The sequence below is a fragment of the Parasteatoda tepidariorum genome, chromosome 3, assembly GCF_043381705.1.
Source record: "Parasteatoda tepidariorum isolate YZ-2023 chromosome 3, CAS_Ptep_4.0, whole genome shotgun sequence".
Taxonomy (NCBI): Eukaryota; Metazoa; Arthropoda; class Arachnida; order Araneae; family Theridiidae; genus Parasteatoda; species Parasteatoda tepidariorum.
In genome coordinates, this window is record NC_092206.1 from 6,280,202 (window position 1) to 6,296,753 (window position 16,552).

Consider the following 16,552-nt stretch of genomic DNA (forward strand, 5'->3'; position numbering starts at 1 on the left):
ATAAATGTTTTAATAATGAGCTTCAAATTATATATATATAAAAAAAATTACATCAGGAGAAATATAGATCAGAATTTTTTTAAAAATATTAATGCATAGAAGTTATTTGCGATTTCGTCTAGCCAAATATTTCTTGTTGAAAAATAAAGCATTCCTGCAACAGCTACAGGGTTTAAAGTTCGATAATTTTGGACTAACAGCATGACAGTGACAATTTGCTTTGGTCCCTTACCCATGAATGGCTGACCATGTAAAGCTAAGCAGATGGCACTGTTGGTTAAAATTCGTCACAAGGCTTCCCGGTTAATACATCCGACTGATTTTTCTGCTTGAACTTGAAAAAACGTACCATGCAATATTATTATACTTGTAGTGTTTAATATTTCAATCTAACTTTCAACGAAACGAACAACAAATGAATTCGGATGACTCCACAAGCTTGCTATGATGCTACTCAAAAAATAACCAACGGTGCTATTTGACACAAATATAGTCAAATGAGGGATAACACTCAAAACATGGCTAAGGTTACACTTTATTTATGGCTGTGATATTAAATTTTGTTTTAAGTTCACGATCTATTTGAATTTATAAATTACAGAAAACTCTTATGAATGGTAAAATTACGCGTAAATTTAAATCACAATAATAAAACTTCCTAGAATATTAAGCATGTTCACATAGCGCCCCATAAACATAAGGGTGAGATACACCGGAAGTTCTCTAAATTTCTTCTGGTTGTAGGAAATTTGTTATTACTTACATACAGCTGGTATCAAAATTTCAAAAGATAAATAAATAAATAAAAATTTATTTATTGAAGTACGGGATATACTATTGAAGTTACCAATAACACTTCTACATGCATATCTATACAACATCAATGATTCTTAGCCAAAAATTTGTACTAGCAATTAGATTAAAAATTATAAATTTATGTAGAAAAAAGTAGTTAGGTTATCTAGGAAATAAGTTTTTTTCATCGCAAGTGTGCACATGCACAATGACTAAGATTTAAAAATAATGAACTGATGTGTCTAAATTATACAAATGTTTTTCTTCTCATAAAATTAAACGTGTGTGTTTAAGTAAATGTAATGGAATAATGGGTGTTGTATCTGATTCTCTCTGTCGAGGTTGTCCTCTTGAAGAGGAGATTTCACGACATGTACTTTGCGATTGTGAGGTCCATTCTGCTCAAAGATTTGAGTATTTAGGGCAACAATTGCAATAAGGACTGGGAACTGCAAGATAATCCTATCAGCTGTTTGCTGAACTTTATTTCAGCTATAAGGCTTTCTTGTTAATCATGATTTAGGGTTTGGGTACAGTAGACCTCTGGTCGATGTGTCCTGCTCTTTGGAGTTGCCCAACGTTTAAGTCTAAACATAGTGGAATACCTTCGACAACCAGTTAATCATTAATTATAATATGAGTTAATATGATTTGAGTATTAAGTTAATTTTCATTATTTTAATAACATTATACAACAATTATATGAATAAAACTATGGTAATTTTAACATTTTAGTCAGCAGAATGTCTATTAATAGAGATTGTAAATAACAGATAATCATCTAAAGATATCGCGTATACTCAATGTATAATAAAAATATGAACACAAAATGGCGAACAGTTTAATGGTGAGCATAAATTAATAAACGAAGGATAGCATCAAATTATTTCCCCTGGATCTACATATTCCTACTGAGCATGTGCATCTGTCACTTCAGTGTATAGCGTGTTTCATCTGCACTGCTGAAATGTGCGACTGTCGCGTCTGTTCCTTACCGCATATCGCTTCAGTGTATGGCCTGCCAAACTGATTTGAGCATAAAACTTACCTCGTTAATGTAGCAGTTCAAGAAGCGTCATTAGTTTATCAAACCAAAAGAGATTTAAAGTCTAGAGATATTTACCAAGACATTGACATACGCTATTCTCTATCATAGATGAATCATTGGTTATTGTAGTTGCAGGGGGGTTCTTCCACAAAGTGGATATTGATCTTTTCTGAGTTGGGAGTTATTTGAATGCAAAAATGAGCGATACTGCCTGACATTCACTGCTTGAATGTTCTATGATAAACTCTAATAACGGAGGCTAAAAATCATTGATGTGTTATATCACTACATTACTAAATATAGAACACCAAAAAGCTGACAAATTAAAGTACTTTTTAAACAACAGGAAAAACACGACACACGGACTGTAATGAATTTACAGATAATAATGAAAACCAACACGGAAAATGTTACATTATATTAAAAGATCACATTTTGCATAATCTCTTTTAGGGCCAGTTTCATATGACTACTTTGATATGCCTTTTTATACATTTATTAAAAAGTGCTCTGAAAACATTAGTTTCCATTCGTAAAAAATCATTTAGAAAACATCTTATTTGTGTGTGATTCAGTACCAATAGTCTTTTATAATTCAACAATTACATCACTAACAAAATATATATGTATATCTATATTTAATTTTTAATAATATCTCTCTTAATTTGGCAATATTCCATCTTATTTATTAAATTTTTTTTTAACCACAGGGAATCTATTCAAAACTTTCTTCATGAAAAGAAATATAACACGAAAAATTCAGTACTGAATTTTTATTTTGTCCTGAAAAAGGTTTTAAAATTAAGATTTTTAAGTATTATATTCTAACTTTGCTTTTTTTTTTTTAAATTTCTAATTAAGTTTATTTTCCTTTAATAAATGTATTGATACATAATTTTAATATTTTACTATTCAGTAAGGACAATACTGTAATATCAAAACATAAAATACATTAGTACAAAATTTTAGCACTTTAAAAACATAATTGTATTTCAAAATTTTGATGCTTTTTCTTTTTATAAACTATCAAATTGTAGTCATTTATGCTTACTTATACAATTTTGAAAATATTTTTTTTTTTTATTAAAAGTTATTTTATCTTATATTTTGTTAAAAATTTCAAAGCCAAAGATCAATGTAAATTTTTGATATTTAAGCATAAGAAATGTAAAGCAAATGAATTTATTGGTTAAATCTTGAAGCACAGAAATTGTCATTAAAATTTATTTCGTACACATTTTAAAAACTTTTAGACATTATTTAAATCAAGGGCTTCCAAACTTTATCCATATACTCTTACATCACCTGATTTATAATTCTTTCAAACTTTAAATGGGTTGTGAATAGTTTATTAAAGTTCAATTCTGGTTAAAACAACAGTCAATGATTGAATGGTTTTCAATGCATAAAAAATATACATAGCTGCCAACATAGATAGGAAAAAATCCAGTAGATTTAACGAAATAATATAAATTTCATGATAATTATCGCAAAATGTACTAAATATTTTACAGATAGGGAATCTCAGGGATTTTTACAGTTATCAAAATAGAAAAACTGCAATATTTTCCAGTTATGATTAACATTAAACGAACTAGAAATGTTATGCACTAAATTTACTCACTCACAATTTTGAATAGTAATAAGCATTTAATTCATCAAAGATAGTTAACAGATTTCTTAATTAATTTAAAAAGGGAGTTCTGAATAAAGGTAGACATAACATTTTAGAACAAAAAAAGTTTTGAACTGATTTTCATAAATGAAGTTGACTTCATTATGTATTAGTGTCGCTTATTTAAACAATCAAGGAAGCAATAATCTGCACAAAAATTCTATTTCAATAGAGATTTTTTAAGGAAACTAACTCAATTTTAGGGAATTTTCTAATTTGTACAAAAACCAAGAAAATTTTTATTAAACCAGTAGACAACTGGTAAAATACAGTAGTCCAATGGAAAAATCAGTAGAGTTGGCAGCTATGGATATAGTTTATACTAATTAAATTGACATCAAAAGATTCATTTGAGAGAGCTAGTGTGGTCCTATTTAGAATTTTTTTCATTTACTTAAAGACACAATTTAGGCAATATTTAAAAGCAATGATTACTGATCAATGATCAAACTAATAAATAGTTAAGTTTTAAATCTATTTAAATAATCAAATTCAAATTAATCTATTAATGAAAGAATGATTGGAAACCTTTGATCCAGATGATAAAATATTCAAATTCCTAACAAACAATAGCACATGTAAAAAATATATTTTAACAATAAATAGCAATAAAATATAAAAAATTTCCTTAAAACTTTTTAACCACGAATACAAATTTCATATTAAAAATGATTTTTAAAAGTTTTGATATTTTGTTATAGGATAATATTTTTTACAAAAATTAACGAAAACAAAATTGACTAGATTTTTGGTAAATTGGAGTCTATGTTTTTTCTTTCCACTTGATCATTTTAATTAAATCAATAATCAAATCACATTAAAAAATTACAGATATACAAAAAAGTGAAAAGACATAAAAATATTTTATAAGTAAAGAAGAAATTTTAGATATGTATTGATTTTTTTCTTCACCTTTGGCAAAAAAAAAAGTATACACTTTTTTAAACATAATTTTGAAGAAATTTTTTTCTGATCAATTATAACCATTATCCTAAAGAGCCTTAATAATCTATTCTAATTATCTTTCGTTAATATTGATTTCTATAAAAAAATTCTTACCATAAAAATATGAATCATTCTTGTAATAAATAGAATATCATTAGAAAAGCTAATAAATTATTTTAAGTAAGATAAATTATACATAAATAAAATAGTTATTAATAGATTATGAAAACTGTGAGCAGTATCAAAAACTTATATTATACTGACATAAAAATTAATATAAAATGTCAAAGAATTTACAGACTAAAATAGGTTATTCTATGACTTAGTCAATAAAAAATCACTGCAAATGCTTAGTTTTTCCCCTCTCCTTTTTTAATTTAAGCCTAAAAGTGATAAAAAATGAAACAACATGGTTATTCAATGATATGATGTACTTAAATAGTTTCTCAAGCTTTTATTTCACTTATTGGTTCATTGAAATAAGGAAAGTTTTGATTTTTATGAACTAATTTAACTGAATTCAATGCATCATTTCAATGAGTTAGAAAAAGTACTAATAGCTTTCAGATCTTTTAATATTATTTTCGAAACTTTTCTTTCAAAACATTTAAATAACTATTTAATCTTATAAATTAGATATGATATCTATATTAATTGGACGAAATTCAACAATTTATTTTGTAAAGAATCGATGTTATAAAATATTATATCACAATAATTAAATTCTTGTAACTTCATTCAGTAAAAAAAAATTAAACATTACTTATTTAATTTGGGCCTATATAAGTAACGAGTGGGTGAGCTAAAAATTTAATTGAACAATTAGTTAATTAAATAAACATTATGTAATACAAAATTCTAATTACAAATCAATTTTTCTATTATATATGCAGAATTGTAAATAAATATGTTGCTGATTGATGCAAATAAAAATTTCCTGTAGGATAATGAAAAAAATTACTCTTTTTTCCTTACATATAAGAAATTTCAAATAGCATTTAATCAATAAATTTCAAATTAGCATTCGTATTTATTTAGTAACATATAATAGTTTAAATAATAAAATATGCATATCTTTTAAATAGAATATAAATTGTCACTCTTTCATATGCACCAAGCCAAATCTTATATATTAATAAATATAATTGAAAGCGTAGGATATTTTATTTTTAATCTTTCCAAATAACCTTATTTCACCAGTTACCTAAACATTTACTGAAGTAATAAGAACAGAATGATGATACTTATTTGGCTGTATGCATTATAAAAATGGATTACAAGTAAATAACCTTATAATTAATATGCGAATTGAGTACAGGTAAAAATATTTAGAATGCTTAAAATGCATTCCAAAGGACTACAGAGATCAAAAGGAAAAAAATCCAGAATACAGAGGAACATTTAAAGATAGAAAACAATTTATAAAGAAAGTTTAGGAAATGAATGGACGGTTGATAAGTCTGGCATTTGTGGTCCACTAATTTTGATAGAGTTTTTTAATTGGCTATCATCAATGAATAGCAATTCTGAATTGAAAATTATTATTTAAATAAATTAAGATTAACTTTAATTATGAATCACGACTTTATATGTGATTAACTGTTTTAAATTGCAGAAATAAATAAAATTAAACTTGATATCTTTATAAGTAATTTTGAGTTTATGAAATAAACAAGAATTTATTAAAACCGAAAAAAAAAAGAAAATTTGCAATTTATGAATATTTATTTTAGTAATCTGGACAATATTTAAATATACAATGCAATACTTGAGTAAGTAGCAATTGTTTCAGAAATTAAAAGTATAAGTATTATAATAAAAAAAATATTAGACATAGTTTCAAATTTTGCCACAACAAATTGAAATCTCACATGCTAATAAAATTGTATAATTCAGATTGCAAGCTTGATTTAGTTCAAACTTATTGTTTTCAAAGAGAAAAACTGAAGTAATTGATGTAGTTTTTAAATATACGACAGAATGCTGGAGTAAGTAGCAATTGTGTAAAAATTAAAATATTAAAAAAAAGTTTCAGATCACTGATTAAAATATTGTGCACAAATGAAAGAACATAAAAATTCTTTAATCTTTAAGGCATCCTAATTTTATTCCTGGCCCTCGGACATAGAAAAAAAAAATCTTCCTTGATAAAGAGTTCCAGTTTTTCTCTCCTCATTCTTCATAAGTATGTCTCAAAATTGTAACAAATTAAAAGATGGTGAAGGACTGGGAATTTTCGGAAGCGTTTAATGAATAAATGCTACATACACAGCCTTCAATGAAATATTTCTACATAACAACATAATCATGCTGAATAAAATTATTTATGAACTGAAGTGAAAGGGGATGATGCAGAACCAGAGCGGTGGAAGTGTACACTCTGCCATTTTCCATCCCGTTTGTGCCAGACTCTAGATTCTTCGCTCTGCTGAGTATGAGCAACTCCAGACCTAAGAAATAAAACAGACCTTTTTTTTAAAAATTTTCTATGCAAAATTTACCTATGCTTTGTGTGATTGCCTATGGATAACTTCAGAAAATAAAATAACATCGCTATTGGTGCTAACTACAGGGGTGATTGTGAGCCCAAGTCAAAATTCCGGAAAATTTCCCGAGTTTAAGAATAAAAAAATTTAAATTGAAAAATTATAAAAAAATTTAAACTAGGTTTTTCTAGGAGAAGTAATTAAAATTTACAAATACTTACTTTCTTGAGTTTATGATTATAACTATTTACTGATAAAAAATGCATCTGGCTCTTCCTTACAAACAAAATAAACTGTGTTTTTAAGTTGTTGATTTCCGGAAACTTCTGTGATCAATGATTTTTTGAAACGTCTGGACCTTCGATCTCCGGAAACTTCCGGATCACTGTTAGCGAAAAATCCGGATTTTTTCCGGAGCACAATCAGTCCTGTAACTATTGCAACAGTGAACAAAAAAAACAACAAAACCCATCCTGAATAACTTTTGATCTAATCAGCGGATCTTTACGTTCTAGGACTCAATCTTAAGGGTTCAAGGGAGTGGCCTAAAACGTGCTAATAAATTATATAAAGACGATATTTTAAGTTACGAAATCTGACACAAAAACGTACTTTCTCTGAATAAACATACCTTCTTTTTGATGGATTTGAATTTTTGACCATCAAAATATAGGAAGTAGCCCCAATCTGGGAAATATGGTACGGTCAGGAGAGAGGTCCAAAGTTCGTACCCCTTAATGTTAATTTCACTTTTTTACGCATTTCACTATATCTTGACAACTGTTTAAGTGATTAAGTGCGGCTACCTATTCTTAAGGTCAGAAATATGAATCCACCGAAACAAATGTAAGTTTATTCAAAGAAAATATGCTTTTGTGTCTGATACCAAAACGCAAACATTAATTAGTTAGCATATTTGCGATCACCCCCCTCAAACCCTTAAGATTGAGTCCTACAACGTGAAGATCCGATGAATAGATCAAAAGTTATTCAGGGTGGTTTGCTTATTTTTTTTTGCGCACTGTACTATACGAATAAAATACTATTGACCAATATTCCTTCAACTGATGCATGCTTTTTGTAGGTCAGAGCTGATGTTTTTGTCTAACTAATCCTAACCAGTTATTATTGTTTAATAAGATGTAATGAATATTCCGGACATTCACTTAAGTGACATGGGGAATGTTTATAGTTTACTATATATCAGTTCACTTCACTTACGGCAATGTCATTGCTGATATTTTTCTGATTCATCCTCATCAGATAAATATAAATCTTAATCCGATATCAAATAAATATTAAATATACCAAATAAATTTTTATCATATACATACCAGCCAATTTTTAATCTTTTTGATTCTAGTTTGATTTTTCTTAAGTGGTAGTAACATTCAAATTGAATTACAGCCATATTCAGAAATATATTTTGTACTTGTACGAGCTTAAAATTCAAAATCATACCATTATCATACTTTTCCATAAATATAAGTAGTGGTAGTCAAAATAATTTAAATTTATAAATACAAAAAAAAAATGGAAAGTAAAAATTTTACTAAAGCTATAAAAATAAAATTTTAAGCAAAAAGTGTAGAAGTTTGCAGCTATGCAAATAGGATGCAATAAATATTTCAGACAATCACTAAAATATAGATTGTGATTGTCGGTACTCACTTGAGAAAGTTGACAGCTGCCAACTGTTCCAATTAAATCGTATTTGTTCCAATTTTTTAACCTTATTTTAAAAATACGATTTTTGGTCAAAATTTTCTGATTTTTTAGTATTCTAGTGCCTTGTCACTCCTTATACAAATTTTCTTCTAACCCAGGGCGGATCTAAAAGCTAGAAGTAGGGTATGTGATTTTTCCGCATAGTATTCTGCGTATCTCAAGAGTATTGGTTCGCGGATCCGCCGAAATTTTGTAACTTTTGCTTAATCCCACTGAAAAGACGTTTGCATACATGATTCTTTTGGTTTAGCAGATTTTCGCCATTTTGAATATTTGGAACTGCACTGGAATTTGCTAATATCGTGATTCTTATTCAAGCGATTTTATTATCAATCATCAATTTTCGTAGTTACCTGATTCATAAGTTACGCATTGCCATTTATATGCACACGATGTATAAATTTGCACATCACAATTTCTATTATCACGATTCTATTATTTAAAAATTCAATATCACAGGGGTGATTGTGAGCCCAATTCAAAATTCCGGAAAATTTCTTGAGTTCAAAAAAAAGAAAACAGTTTCAATTGAAAAAAAATTTAAACAAGTTTTTTTCCCCTTTTCTCAGTATTTCTTAGTTTGCTTAAAATATATTTAAAATATTTTACGCATACCTATACCATTTACACATACCTATGATGACCTGGAGAAGTAATTAAAATTTACAAATATGTCTTTCTTTCTTGAGTTTATGATTATAACAACTGTTTACGGATAAAAAATGAATATTAATCACGAATATAAGCTTATAAAGTATCTCTCTGACTCTCCCTTACAAACAAATAAAATAAACTGTGTTTTTAAGTTCCACCTCAGAAAATTTGATTTCCGGAAACTTCTATGATCAATGATTTTTTTAAACATCTGGACCTTCGATTTCCGGAAACTTCCGGATCACTGTTAGCAAAAATTCCGGAAATCCAGATTTTTTCCGGAGCACAATCAGCCATCATATCATGATTAGTTAAACCTAATGTTTCGATTCATATTGACAAGATTTTAAAAACCATTCTTCATTCTTAAAAACCATTCTTCATTCGTATTCACGATAGTTTAAAGAGCGATGTCCTGATTCCTATTCAAGCATTTTAAAAAGCTAATATTGCTATTCGTATTCACGCGATCCAAAAAATTATGCATCATGATTCATATTTAAGTGATTTAAAAATTCAATTTCACAATTTCTATTTAAGCTTTTTTAAAATCCAATATCTTGATTCATATTCACTAGATTTTAAATTTCAATATCAGGATTCTTGTAAGAAGTTTTTTTCTTCTTTTTAATCAGTCAGGGTGCGTAGCCAAATCTTTCAACAAATTTAGCACCCAAATATCGCACTTTGTCAGTACATTCTAAGCAAAAATATTTTTAAGCACTATATACATTAACAAAATGCACAATAATTTTCAAAGACTTTACATGATCATGAAAAAATTACTAGTTTTTGACAAAGAACTTTTATGATTATATCAGCCAATAGCCATTAAAAATAATCAAGAGATATTTCGATTTCATTTCAGAGGGTGGAAAATCAAGCTTAAAATTGAGAATATCTGGCAAAATGCAGCAGAATTGCACGTGAGAATGCAATAATTTAACGGAACCCAATAATTTTACACGTTAATTTTATACGTAGTAATTTTATACGCACATGCAGACTCGCAAGTATTTCATCAAACCTGTAAAATGATTGTCGCTTTCATACGCTATGACCCCTAGGGTACACTGAAATATTTCTTTTTAATGAATTGTGAAAACATTGAATAGAACAAAGTGAAAAGCATGCTTTTGCATAATACGTGGCGAAAATTGACATGGTAAAGAGAAAGAAAATCTCATTTTTGAAAAGCACCTTTTAGAAACATCCAAAGAAAAAAGCACTTTTATGGGCCTTTAAAAAACAAAAATAAGCACTTTATAAAAATGCTACGCACCATGTTAGTTACTATAAAGGTGTGATATTCTTTGTTAATTAAAAAAGTTAGTTCAAAAAATTAAGTTTAATATAAAACACGTATGGTTCATAAATTAATATCTTGATATCGATTTTTTGCATATAAAATTTTCATGGTTTTTAACTTTGTATCACAACTACCCTTGGTTGGCTTGTCATGCCTTGTCCAATTTTTATTTTTGACATTCAAACATATTGTGGTAACATATTTATGTATTATCAATTAAAATTATTACTCACTTGTCAATGTATTGCGTGAGTCTAACATATGCAACACAAGCACCATCCTCCCCCAAAAGATGTACGGTTGGATTAAGGATTGTGGTGTTAAGAGACTTGCAGTTTTTACCTGAAGCTATAGGAAAATAATTAGAATTTTATACCTATAAAATGAAAAAAAAAACTAAATTTGTGTTTTAAGTATGCATTTTATATTAATTTTCATTATTTAATAGACAATGGGTGGGAGCTCCTTGTCTGCACTCTGTTAACAACAAATGCTTGGATTCAATCAGTTCTAATACGCTACCTCAATGGTTTATGTTACTTTAAAAGTCTACTCTTATTAAAGTGTTTGCTGTGACTTAACTAGGAAAAAAAATTGAGGATAACAGTTAACTGATTAATAGTTAACTTCACGACGTTACGAAAATAGTGAATTCTCTCTCTATTATTATTATTATTTAAAGAAAAAGGTAAGAACACATAATTTAGCTTCCTACATTTTTTATTCACTAAATTAATGTAATTTTAAAGTTACTTTAAAAGCTATTGATAAATAATCACATAAACCACTAAAAAAGCGTTTTCTTTCTTTCTTTTTCTAAATAGAAATAAGCGCATAATGCTCAATATTTATTCTTAATTCTAAAGAGAATAAACAATCATAAATGCATTTTTTTCAAACCTTTACTTAGTTTATGTGAAAACACAAAGTAATAAATATAAAGTAAGTAAATAAAGTAAACCGACACAATACTGTCATTTAGCATAGCATTTTCTGGTAAGTTATTCAAACTAAAATTGGACTTTAATGCAAAAAGCTAACAAATTACTATATTTAGTGTCCATTAAAAAGTCTGTAACCACCCTCTTAACTTCCTAACAGTTGCACCAATAGATGTAAAGTGGAGTCTAGAAGTAAAGTTGCTATGAGCTACAAGATCAGACCACTCACAAAGCCACTTGGCTGTAAATTGTACAGTACCATCTTTATGCCTGGGCACACCCAGGCAATGCCGGGGACCCAAGCATTCAGAAGTCCTAGAGAATCTTACTTTTTATATATTGTATTAAAAAAACTAAGACCAGAAACATTGCATTATACATTTTTCAAAATAAATATATTCTCGTGTAATAGCAACAATTCAAGTACAACTATTCAATTCCCATTCACTAGTGCAGTGGTCGGCAAAGTGCGGCTCCAGAGCCGCATGTGGCTCTTTGGCTCCTCCCACTCTGACACAAATATCCATGGAAGGCACAATAATATTTTTATTTAAAATAAACTTGGTAAGAAAAAATTTACATCTTATTTTGATAAATTAATCCGAAGTGCTATTTCGAGATTTTAAGAACAAAGCAGATATTCTGAAAAGAATTAAAGAGGTATCATTGTCTGCCAAAACCATTAAAGATAGAACAATTAAAATTTCTTCGAATATAACCACCCAGCATATCGAAGATCTGAAATTGGTTTTGGCTTAATCAACAGCAGTTGACGAGTTTTGTGACATAAATGATACAGCGCAAGTTTCACTTTTTGTAAGATTTATGTCTCATTCAGGCCCTAAAGAAGAACATTTAGGATTATTGCCACTCAAAGGTCAGACGCGTGGAGAAGATATCGCAAATGCTGTAATTGAGTGAATGGACAAACATCATATTCCCCTCAATAAAATTGCGTAGATTTCAACAGATGGGACCAAAAGTATGACCGGCGTAAGAAAAGGGGTTGTAGCTATTTTGAAAGAAAAAATTAATCACGAGATACTTGTTTACCACTGTATCATTCACCAAGAAACGCTTTGTGTGCAAATATTTCCGGATAAAATTTGTAAAGTTATGGAATTAGTGATTACCATTATCAACTCCATTTTAGCTAAAGCTCTTAATCATCTCCAATTCAAAGAAATTTTATTTGAAATAGAGAGTAAGTACGCTTATCTCCTGCTTCATAACAAGGTACTTTGGTTATCAAGAGGGAACGTTTCAAAACGTTTCGCGTGCCTTTTCCCGGAAATTAAAGCATTTCTCCTTGAGAAGGGAGTTCACTATCCAGAACTAACAGATGATCAGTGGATCCAAAACTTTTATTTCATGGTAGACGTTACGTCTCATCTAAATCAGCTTAATCGTAAACTACAAGGGAAAGGAAACTTAATTTTTTCGATGTTAGAAGAAGTAATAACATTCGAAAACAAATTATCCATTTTTGCTTAGGATTTTGAAAGGGAAACATTGTTTCATTTTCCGAGCCTGCTGAAGCATCTCCAAGAAAATAATTCCTCTATTGATAAACACCATTTTAAAACAATAATTTTAAATATGAGGGAAGCATTTCTCAGCAGGTTTACACCAGAGCAACTTTAAAAACACCAGAGCAACTTTAGCATTTGTCAAAAATCCTTTTAATGTTACGATAACCAAGTTGAAATGTTCTTCTTTTGAAATTGACATTGGTAGCTTTGAAATACAATTGCTGGATTTAAAAAACAAGAAGATATGGCGCTCTAAATTGAATTTGGATTGGAAATATTGGAGAAGAAAAAAATTTGATCTTAGTTCACAACACAAGTGGTCTGCTTTGGAAGGAGGAAGACCTGGAGAAGGAAGACATGATCATTTTCAACGCTTGGAATAGTATTCCTGACTCTTACAATCAGCTGAAAAAGCTCGCATTTGCTGTTCTTTCCCTTTTCGGTTCTACATATATATACAAACAATTTTTTTCAAGCATGAACATTATCAAGAGTAAACTGAGAAGTTGTCTTATTGATGAGAACTTGGAATCATGCCTAAAATTGAAAACAAAAACATACAAACCTGACTTACTCAAACTTTCCAAGGAGATCCAAGCACATTGTTCGCATTAATAAATATTTATTAAGTATGAAATTTAGTTTTATTTAGTGTACTACTTATTTAGTGTAATAAAAGTTTACTAAACAAGCAGATTTGGCTCCCAATTTTTTTAAAATTGTTATAATGTTCATATTTGGCTCTTTGTCTAATAAGTTTGCCGACCACTGCACTAGTGTATAAGACAAGTTTACTTGACTCTGATTCTATTTGGAGGTACCTTTTGATAGATGAAGGTTTACATTGTCGGTAGCGCAACCCCACAATACTTTACAACTTTGTGTTTTATTTATCCCCATCACACGCCATAAATGTATCAAATGTCAATTTTTCATCAGGTGGTGCAGTATGTAATCTCATTTTGTAGCATATACTCTTCACTATATTGACATCATATTTTATAACTATAGTTACAGTCAACTTTTTAGAGTACTGCTAAGCCTAATTAAATTAAAGAAAAACACATTTAACTGAATGGAATTTTTTTTTTAATCGATTGGTTTCAAAAATGGCTGGCTTTCTCAGTTATTTTCTAATATTTAGTCATAGCCTAAATTGTAGGTAATAAAATTTAAGGTAACAAGTTTGTAATTCTACAACAAGAAACCATAAATTTTTCTTAATTTAAAGCATTAATTTATCACATTTCTTTTAGAAAATGTGTATAAATACAAGTTTTTTATGCTTTAATAGTGAGAGACAACAGCTATAACAGTTCACTATGAATATATACAAAATTAAAACCATAATTTTCATGAGCAAAACAAAGATTTGTAAAAATAAAAAAGTAAGATGCAAAAAAACACTTTAGGCTCACCATATATCAAAATCCAAATTGGAGCACATGAAAGATCAGTAATTATTTTTTTTTTAATATAGGTAATGAATATACACAGCATAGCTCAAAACTATCTTTTTCACTTTTGAAGAGCTACCAGATCTCCAACCAGCAGTGTGAACAACATCTAACTCACTGTGCTACCAGAGGTATTTATTTCATACAGACAGCAAAGTTGAAAAGATAGTTTTGAGAAAATCTGAACATTTTTAAATATACTTATCTCGAGCAACATAAATAGGGTTTGTACTCAAGGAGTTGCATAGTAAGAATTAAGTCAATAATACAAACCCTATTTTATATGTTTGCTATTTAATCTTTTTTTTTTGTTGACATTTTCTTAAAAAAAGTTAAAGCACAGATTCAGCTTTGCAATTAAGTCAAAATCTTTTGTCATCAGGTTTTTTGATAGACAACTTGAAGAAAATGTCAAAATCAGCAGACACAACCAAATTAACATAGAGAATATTTTTTAATATATAATAAAAACTTTAAAATATATAATTTATGTCTTAATATTATTTTTATTAGATTAGTATTAACACATAATACTTACTTAACTGCAAAAAAAATTATTGCTAAAAACTAAGAGCAACATTCTAATGATACCAAAAATTATTTAAAAATTTAAAAGATATCTTAATCTATATTATAATCTAATTTAAAAGATCCATGCATAATGTAGCTTTTGAATTAAAAATAAAATAATACCAAAATATGATTAAAAATTTTGTCTAACAAAGATTAAAATATCGGTAATAAAAATGACATTTAATNATGAATTTATCCTTAAGATTTTTAATTTTTCTAGATAAATCATAATCAATAAAAGTACCTTTAGGAAATGAACTAAAACTGGTATTAAATAAATTAAATCTAACCCTTTCAATAATTTTAGCCTTCCACTCAGAAAAACCTTCAACAGGCCAATGATATTTTCTGGAATTTATGAATTCTGGAATTATGAAAAATTTTAAAGAATTTCTTAAATTTTTTTAATTATCAGTTATCGAAAACTACTTACATTAGGTTAAGTTGTAAGTAACTTTCTGTTGGATTAGAAAAGAACTTTTTAAACTCCAAATACCTAAATCAATAAACCACCTAAACATTCATGCACCATATTTTTCATGTATGTCAAATAGTAGTGAAGCAAAATTTTTATTTAGGGTAGTAACTTCAAAGGTGAAATTTCTTTTTAATGAAATTCAATATAAACTCTATATCTTTCTATTAATAATCTTAAAGCATACATAATTTCAGACTCAACTTAATAGATTGTGGATATTGAAAGTTATTTCTGATTCAACCTAATTGACTATGCTTGTAAGAAGTTACTCAAACTAATATAAATAATATTTAATAGCTTTTGAATAGTTAAGATGTAACTTGCTTTAAAATACACTATCTGGCTAAAAGTATGCGGACACCCGGTTGTTGTGGTGGTGGAAGCATAATGATGTGAGGGGAAATTCTCCTGGTTTGGCCTTAATCCGTTAGTTCCTGTGGTTGGAAACATGAACTCTGAGATGTGTATGTGAAACAATGCTGCACACCCAACTCTTTGGGAATGTTTCAAGGAAGGCGCATTTATCTTCCACAGGGTGCATGGCCAAATTATTCAACTAAAAATAAGCACCTTTTAGGCACTTTTCAAGCACTGAAAAAATATTTTTAAGCACTTTAAAAAAATATCAAAATTAGTTAGCGCTTGAAAGTTTTTGACAATTGAAGGTTTTATCTTGTTTTATCACGTCAAAAAAAAAACTTTATGCAATGTTTTTGACAATTGTCGAAAATCATGAAATTTTGAATCATGCAAAATGGACGTTTTCATACAGACAATACGCCAAAATAGATTTGGGGTTGAATTAATTGTGAAAACGTTGAATAGTACAATGTGAACTGTGTCTTTTTGCATAATTCAAAGAGAAAATTAACATAGTAAAAGAAAAATCTCATTTTGATAAAGGGAAAAATTAAGCACTTTTTAAAAACAC

The 16,552-nt window shown here is 28.4% G+C and overlaps 1 protein-coding gene across 2 annotated transcripts in view; it reads right to left on the bottom strand.

Annotated features, from left to right (window-relative positions):
- Positions 1-6,687: 6,687 nt before the first annotated feature.
- LOC107453185 (Calcium/calmodulin-dependent protein kinase II) overlaps positions 6,688-16,552 on the bottom strand; it is a 114,349-nt gene continuing 104,484 nt past the window's right edge. For both annotated transcript variants that reach the window (XM_043046971.2, XM_043046970.2), the window contains 2 exons: positions 10,874-10,988; positions 6,688-6,913 (listed from right to left, as the gene is read on the bottom strand). In XM_043046971.2, the coding sequence (XP_042902905.1) occupies positions 6,784-6,913; positions 10,874-10,988 (245 nt within the window). In that variant the 3' untranslated portion in view covers positions 6,688-6,783. The remainder of the gene's footprint in view (positions 6,914-10,873; positions 10,989-16,552) is intronic.